General features: G+C 39.8%; 1 protein-coding gene across 1 annotated transcript; it reads right to left on the bottom strand.

Moving 5' to 3' along the window:
• Nucleotides 1-1,550: 1,550 nt before the first annotated feature.
• LOC104538718 (peptidyl-prolyl cis-trans isomerase F, mitochondrial-like) lies at nt 1,551-8,270 on the bottom strand (the record flags this gene model as incomplete). Its single annotated transcript, XM_010182018.1, has 6 exons — nt 1,551-1,854; nt 2,274-2,349; nt 3,091-3,187; nt 5,369-5,457; nt 6,324-6,354; nt 8,155-8,270. Coding segments are annotated over 6 exons (545 nt in total), but the record flags the coding sequence as incomplete, so codon positions are not given.
• Between the last annotated feature and the right edge of the window lie 49 nt (nt 8,271-8,319).

Here is an 8,319-nt window from a genome sequence, read left to right as displayed (position 1 = left end):
ACCGCTATCCACATACCAAATATCTTAGATTTACTAGTGAGAGGCAAAGCACGGTTTCTAGACACCACTAAGTGAGACCCATCGCAAAGTGAACACAACAGAACAGGCCAAGTAAACACAACAGGTTCAGCTCCTCACACCCCAACGTTCAAGTGTGCAAGGACACATTTAAGAAAGGAACAGACTTCTTTTGTGGTAGAACTGTATTTAATTATTTTTCATATACAAATTAAAAGAACACATACAAAAAAAATCATTCTATCAAACTGAAGTATTTCAACTGAATTAATATTTCAAAGAAAGATTAAACGGCTACGGTGGAAAGAATAAAAAGCTTTTCAATTTCATTTTCTGCAAAATCGCACTATGACTACTACCTCTTACACACAAGAATGCAGCCCTCCTTGGAAAAAAGAATCCAGTGCAAAATAGTTTTAAACCCACATATTATCCAAATGCACTGGAAGTAAATTCACATTTTGAGAGAGCCATCACATTTTATTTTCCCTTCAGTAGCAAGATTATTGCACAAAAAGAGTCAAGTATTTTTCCCACAAGCATTAATACTTTACAGCATTAGTGATTATAAAAGCGATGATGTGAGGTTCCAACATTTGTTACTGCTCAAGTACTCCACATGAAACATACCCATTTATACAAATGAAATGTGTTCATCTGATCAGCTGAACTCTTTCCTCCTTGTGCATCAACCCAAGAATAATTACTTCACTGCACCAATCAGGCCTTGTGATTATGTGGTGATTGATTTTGACTTCTGCCGATGATGTGCGAGAAGAAATCATAATCCAAGTAATACGCAAGGTGGGCTGACTTCGCAGGACCAACAGGACAAGAATGATAGCTATTTCTCTCAAGCGAGCTCGCTATACTCATATTATTAAAGTGCAAAAACAGGCTGTTTATTGAGAACTGTGCTGTATTCCTCACAGAACCAGATCTCACAGCAGATCTGCACTTCAAGTAAGTTCACAGTTGCATAATAAAAAAGTCCCATGATCTTTTGGCTAATTTGTGGTCTTACTGCCCAGGTAGAGCTCTAGTAGTAGGCTAAATAAACCTAAAGCAATTTACTTAACCCGAAAGTCAAATTGCTCCATTGGTAAGGTAAAGTTCAGTTTTAAACAGTGATCTCAGACTATAAAAAATTATTTAAACAACTGATTTTTTTAAACCCATATCAATTCTATTGGATAGACTTAAATTGAGATACAGAGAGAAAATGTCTGACAGTCTTGTTGCAGACCGCCTTGAGAGCACTAGTTACCATCATTTTTTCAAATTATGAGATAAGCAACAGAATAGGCATTTATTAGCACCAAAGGAAACATGGTATTTCTCTTAGCTGTCAACTCCACCACCAATTCTAACACCTGAATCATCCAAACACTAAGAACAGCATCAACACTGCAGTCGTACATGCTCTGGGTGACCCGACTACTTCCAAAATGCAATGGGACTCTACCAAATCAGTGTGACAGCGTGACTACCAAGGTAGCTCAGTTAAAACATTTCAGTTATTGCTTTATATTTTTTAATCAATATTATTCAACATAAGTATAAAAGCTGTACCAAGTTCAATAGAAAATACGGTTCCACAGTATTCATATATTCAGTATTCATGGGATCAGAAATGTCTGGGGTTTTTAATGACTCATTTTTCACAGCATCAAAGTTGTACTGAGTGGTAGGGCTAAAGGCTAGGACAGCTGGCCACAGTCAGTAATGACAATCTTTTTGGAGGTCTTTCCACTCTTGGAACCGTAGCTCTCAATTTTTTTCACAACATCCATTCCTTCCTTTACATGCCCAAAAACGACGTGTTTTCCGTCTAGCCTGTAAAACAAATAAGCAAAGGCAGTTTTACTTAAAACAACAAATACTGAACCAAACCAAGCTCAGTGAAGGGATGCTAGCAGATCCTTCATAGCTCTCAGCTGCTGATCATCTCTATGGGAAAGGCACAACTGTTCTACAAGTGATACAAAATACTTTTAGCTTGGGACCTTAGAAGCATTCTGAGGGACAGCAGTCCTGTTACCCTCTCAGCCCTTCCTCCCTCAAGTAGCCCAAAACAATTTATTTTCCATTGTGAGACAAGTAATTTGGAATAACAATAAAAAATAAACAAAAATCCCCAAACAAACAAGCAAACATTAACTCAAACAAAACCGAAACAACTAAGAAAACCCAAAACCCTCTGGATTCAGGCATCGACTCAAGCCCCAGGTGAATATACAGGGCTGAGAACCTACCAGTCAGTTTTTGCAGTGCAAATGAAGAACTGCGATCCATTTGTATTGGGTCCTGCGTTGGCCATTGAAAGAACACCTGGAAGAAGAGCAGCTGATTAGACTGGTGCAACAAGTATGCAGTGGAGAAGACAGCGTTCCTTCACACATTTAGACTAAAGATGGACAGACAGAAGATGTGATGGTCTCACATTGTCTCCAAATTACTTCTAATACCAGCTTCTTGTCTTTGACTATTCCCACCAGCCCAGCTTCCCTTCTTTCCACAACAAGAATGTCAGTACTGTAATTAGTTGTACATGTCCTGAACATGATTAATATCAGGTAACTGCCACTGTGGTTCAAGAGCAGCAGTGGTTTCCTGTGATGAGGAAGTAACAATCTGAAAAAGAGAGACTATAGATTTCAATCAGATGTTCTCATGTATGGCTTTTCCTTTACTTTTTTTTTGTTTCTGGATTTAATTTGAGCTTTAAAGGACATGCCTGTGTTACCTAGTAAATAAAAAAATCCCAGATCGCTTTGTTTCACTTCTGCAGTAACCATCTAAGTAAAAATTGAAGCCTGTGACTTACAAAAGAGGAAAATAAAAGCAGTAATTACACCTTGGCAGAATTTTTAAGTTAAATACAAAAAAATCATGCTTTATTTTGCACAGTCCCTTTTATAGTAGGAGTGGCAGTGTCACCTGTTACAGGATGACTTATATTTGTACAGCACTCTACACAAATAAGCACATGCTAGGGACAATGCACTGTTAAACTTCTTTGGTATTTCTGTAACTACCAAGTGCCCCACACATCTGAAAAACCTTATTTACCAGGTCCTACGTGCTTAAGTATGAAATTTTCATCTGGAAATCGACTGCCATAGATGGATTTTCCACCCGTTCCATTATGATTTGTAAAGTCACCACCCTGAAACAGAAATGGGTATTAACTTTACTTGCACACAAGCATTATTTTACATCAGAAGTGATGCTAATGAAAATATAGTCACTCTAATTTAAAAGCAATAAAATTAAAAAAAAATTCTTGATGTTAAGAATGACTATGAGGATTTAAAACCACGTAACTAGATGAAGACACAATCAAGCTAAAAGTAAACTTCTGGTTCAGGTATTGCTGATATTCTTCAACTGACATCTGTAGCTCCAACAACCACCTTTCTGTGTTACCAGCCTTGCTCCCAGATGTGATCAAACAAATGGCAATAATTATAACCAACACCTCAAAGGCCTCAAAAAAAAAATCATCCACATTTATTACCATAGGCAAGACCTGAGAACTCCCCCCCGCCTTTTCTTTCTTTCTCCCAGCAGGTACAAACATTGGTCAGGATCTCTATTATCACTATTTGCTATGTCTAGGTTTTGTTGTTTAAGTGTTACACTTGAGCTATTTCAAACTTCCCACAGGTCCATGCTGCTTGCTGATGTGACCACCTGTCTTAGGTTAGAGACACAGAACCCCAGCCACAGTGACTACAGCCACCACAAAGGCTGTACACTAAACATTGCTTCCAGCAACCTGCCATCTCCTCTCCTAGAGGCAACACCACCCACACAGGCAAAGAACTCACACCTAACAAGTATTTCATGTGATGGGCATCTTCCCAGTCTCACCTTGAGTCATCTACTACAGGTGGTGTTACAGCTACCCCTCCACAGTCCCAGAAGTATGCTCTGCATGCTGAGTGCCGTGTGGAGGCATCCGAGTTGCCAAGCCCTGGGTATGACGACCTTCAATTAGGCTATACCAATTGCCTGAGTCATATTAACACTACATCTTAACAAGTGGAAAGGCCTCTACTGCTTCCTCTCACTTTAAAATATTTGAACCCTGTGACAGTATTTCCACTTCAGTAATGGCTTCCAAGTAATCCCTAAACATCCATTCATCACCTCACCGTACCACAGTGTCAGACACCTAGTATCCTCATTTGGGGTCCATTTGTGGTGACAAAACAGGGACACAAGGAGAACAGACTTACATGGAACTACACAAATCAGTGGCAGAACTGAGAGTAGGATGTCTATTTTTCTTATATTTATGTGTTTCTGATCCCAGCAAGACTTTTAAACTTTGTCAGTATCACAAAACCTTAGTTTGCATTTCAAAAGCAAGAAAATAGGCCCTTAAAGCACACTTCCCCTTTTTCTTCTTAGAAACAGGTCATAAGATTAAGCTCTCTTGTTCTAACCACTGTATTTTTAGCTTAAAGATAAGAAAACAAGGAGGAGGGACCACCAGAGTCATAAGTTAATAAATAAAGATGAAGGTTATATAGATTTTTTTTTTTTACAGAGCCATTTTATGATGCAGTGTTGTTGAAACACAGCTTCTTTTAAGGGAAGAGAGGATCACCAGGAATCATACAATCCAGTGGACTACAACAGCTGAAATCCTGCTCTTCTGCCAAGCACAACAGAAAAAAAGGCTTTTTCTGTTTGTTTTTTGTTGTTGTTGTTGCTGTTTAAGAAAAAATTGCTACCATGCATGGACTTTAATTCAGGATTTTGAAAGATTTTGTTTTGATTTAAAGAGTGTATCTATTTCAGGCGTGTCATCCCAAAAATCTACCCCAACCAACCCTTTTGGTTCCCTCCTCTCCTAATATTAGGGAGATGCTAAGGGAAAAAAAACCAAACATATTTTCTATTGCAAACAGGTTATTCCACTAAGAATAAAGAATGGACACGTTTGCCTTGCTCACTTAGAACACACGGTTGATTGCCATTCTACCCACAAACGCTTCTCCCAAGCAAGTGGCATTTTGCGAAATGTGCCCCGCACTGAAGTACACTGCTATATAAAAGCAGAAAGCCTTAAGCCAGGTTTTTAAAGACAGTCTACACGTAATTTACATTTACTTGTAGAAAATACATGCTAAGCAACAGGCACAGCAAAAAGATCAGAAATGCAAGTCATCCTTTCACTTCTTTATTTCATGGCTAGCAAAGGTCAGAGACATTTAAAGTGTTACTACTAGTCTAACTGGTTCTAAAAATATATAAATAACATACAGATAAATTTAATAGTGACATTTCAAAAAAAAAAAAGATTAAAAAAACAAACAAAAAAACCCCAAAACATTACCTGGCACATAAATGAAGGAATCACTCTGTGAAAAGTGGATCCTTTATACCCAAATCCTTTTTCACCAGTACAGAGAGCTCTGAAGTTTTCTGTGAGAACAAAGCATAAAATATTACGCGGCTATACACGAAACATAATATAACCAAGTACAACTAGATTAACTATGTCCCGAGTGTATATACCTTGAAAGTTCTACAGTATCTTTAAGGTATTATTATTATTAGCTGTTTCCATCCTTTAAAAAAAACCTCTGCTATAAAGCCAAGGAAGCAAAGCTTGCCCAGCCTCAGGACACAACCCTCTGCCATCTCATCTTCCTTTTATTTTGCTGTTATATCTCAACTCCACCCCCTCACCTCCCCAGACCCGCCATTCTGGAGCCAAAGATGACATTTTCTGACTTTTATGCTTTTCTTCTCTATAGTAATTGTGAAGATGATGCTTTTTTTAAAAGGATATCAATCTACTGGTAACTGACAGATAAGTACAAGTTTCTCAGAATCATGAAGCAAGCAGACGAGGAAAGAAGCCCACGATAAAACACAAAAACTTCGTAACATGAGTACGCTGATCAGCCAGTCACAAAGGAAATCAAACCTTGCATGCTCTTCAGAAACTCTAAGAGATGCTAACCCTTTGGTTTACCCTTTCCCATTTGCGTTGGGGTTTGATTTTAATGGAAATTAGTATGTTTTTAAACATATTTTATTTTTTCACCACTGATAACTCAACAAATGTACTGTACTGTCTTGGTGCGCACTACAAAATTAAACTACTTGGAACAACAACAAATTATAGCTCCTCACCAGCGCTGTTCTGACAAAGTTCATATCATTTTTATCTGTTTAACAAATGGGGATGGAACATGGAAAAAGTTTCCAAAAGGTAACAGAATGTTTAGAACAATCTAAACCTTAAATATTTCAAGTATGAAATTCCCAAGATGCTGCCTTACCTGCTGTCTTTGGAACCACGTCAGCTTTCAGCTGTGAAAGAAAAATAAACAAATCATTAAGTCTGCTTTTTCATACATGCATAGAAAAACTTCTACACCAGAGGCCAGTACAACTGAACACTCTTCCCAAGGTGATGAGCTATCCAAAATTACAAGCCACACAAAGTTCCAAGATCACCTTAAGACTTTCCAAGCATTTGGGCAGTAATTAATATGTTCTCAATGCAATTTTTGGCCAGTTAATAAAGAGCAAGTTGAGCAGCATCTAATGATTTCATTGATCAACACAGTAATTTAGCAATAACTAAGAATAATCTTTAAAATGGACCCCCAGGATCAAAGCCCACTTTGATGCAACTGGAGAGAGCAAAATCTCCTCAGCACAGAGCCATCCATTGAAACCTGCAGAAAAGGCAAAGGAAGGATACCAGAAACTGTGCATCAAAACAGACCCATGATGTTGTATACACATTTGTCATCAACAAAAACTTCTGATTTTGATTAGTATGCATCTTTTTACTAATCTTAAAAATTTATGGTATTATAATTACCTGGGGAAAATGGCAAAGATGGCCATACCAGGTCAAACACAGTTTTATCTAGTCACATGCCCTGACAGTGGCCAGCAAAAGACACCTAGGAAGAGCACGGTTGTGGCAAGAAGCCTTCCCTAGGAAGCTCTCCTCAGATGCCTATAATTTACAGCTGAATCTAACCACAGCTTAGCCAAAGACTCAAAGTGATGCTGCAATACATTCAGATTTTCTGTATATTTGGCACACTAAAATCTTGAACGTAGACATGAAACACTACCACAAGAAACACAGTAACATTGATGCTATTTTTTATAATATCACCCAGTTATTTACTAAATCTCACTGATGAATAAGGAACTTGCATAGCAGTATTTTTACCTATCACGCCACTCCTGAGAATGCGAAAGCTGGTAGAGGCCAATTAATTTATATGCTGACACTTTCAATTAAAAAAAATTAATTGGGCTCAAGGGGAACCCTTTTGAGATAACCCTTATGAACCCTTTTTTTTATTTAAAAAAAATCTATCCATACAGATCCAACGTGGGTGCTGGAGGCAGGTGACCACCCTGAACACCTTCAGTTGGGAGCAATTCGGCAGAGCAGAATTCCCTCTGCAGGTTCTGGAGCACAGCCCTCATTCCTTCCCATGCACCACGCATTCATTCAGAGGCACATGCCCGGCCCTAAGGATACATGGTACACCACAACTGAAAGTCTCGGGGCTTACTATGCTTTTCGCAAGAGTGAAGTATACTGCAGTTTTCCTCTTCAGGCCTTCTTTAAATGGCTGAGTATTCCAGGGACTGAATTTTTAACGATAAAGCCAGTTGCTAGCAGACTGTTGAGCTAGCTGACAGCTCAGAGTGGTGCAAACCTTTCAATTCACGGGAAGCAGCAGGCTCAAAGGGACAGCACCTCAGAAAACTGAAGACTTAATAATCAAATGATAAGACTCAAGAAAAAAAAAAAGGAAAAGGCAGGATGGAGCTGGAAGAGTGGCTGAAAATCTCTATGGGCAAGGTGTCGCAGGAGCAATCAAACCAGGCCCCGAGTGGCAAGGCAAGGGGTCTGACTGTCCACCGACAGGGGCCCATGTGGGGGGTTTGGGCACTTCGTCTCTTCTGGAACCACCCCTGTTCCTCTCAAGCGAGTGTTATGCTCCAGTAGCAAATTTGCTCCTGGTCCGTGTTTCAGCTTTCACGCTACGGTTCAAAGTTTTTTCCCCCGATGTTCCCTGCCACAGCTGGGCCCAACCTCCACCTCAGGGGCCTCAGCCACCGCCTCCCACCGACCCGTCCCGCAGGGATGCCCTGAATTACAGACCCGCTGACATAGGCGAGCGCCACCGCGACAAACCCAAAGCAGGCGTCCCACTCCAGTCGCCCTCCGAGTCCAGCTCGCCCCTCGCCTGAGGGAAGTGGAGGGGGGCACCTCACCGCCCTCTGACCCAAGGAGCA

The sequence above is a fragment of the Mesitornis unicolor genome, unplaced genomic scaffold, assembly GCF_000695765.1.
Source record: "Mesitornis unicolor isolate BGI_N332 unplaced genomic scaffold, ASM69576v1 scaffold29343, whole genome shotgun sequence".
Taxonomy (NCBI): Eukaryota; Metazoa; Chordata; class Aves; order Mesitornithiformes; family Mesitornithidae; genus Mesitornis; species Mesitornis unicolor.
Note: the sequence above shows the minus strand (reverse complement) of the source record. Positions and strands in the feature narration are given on the sequence as shown.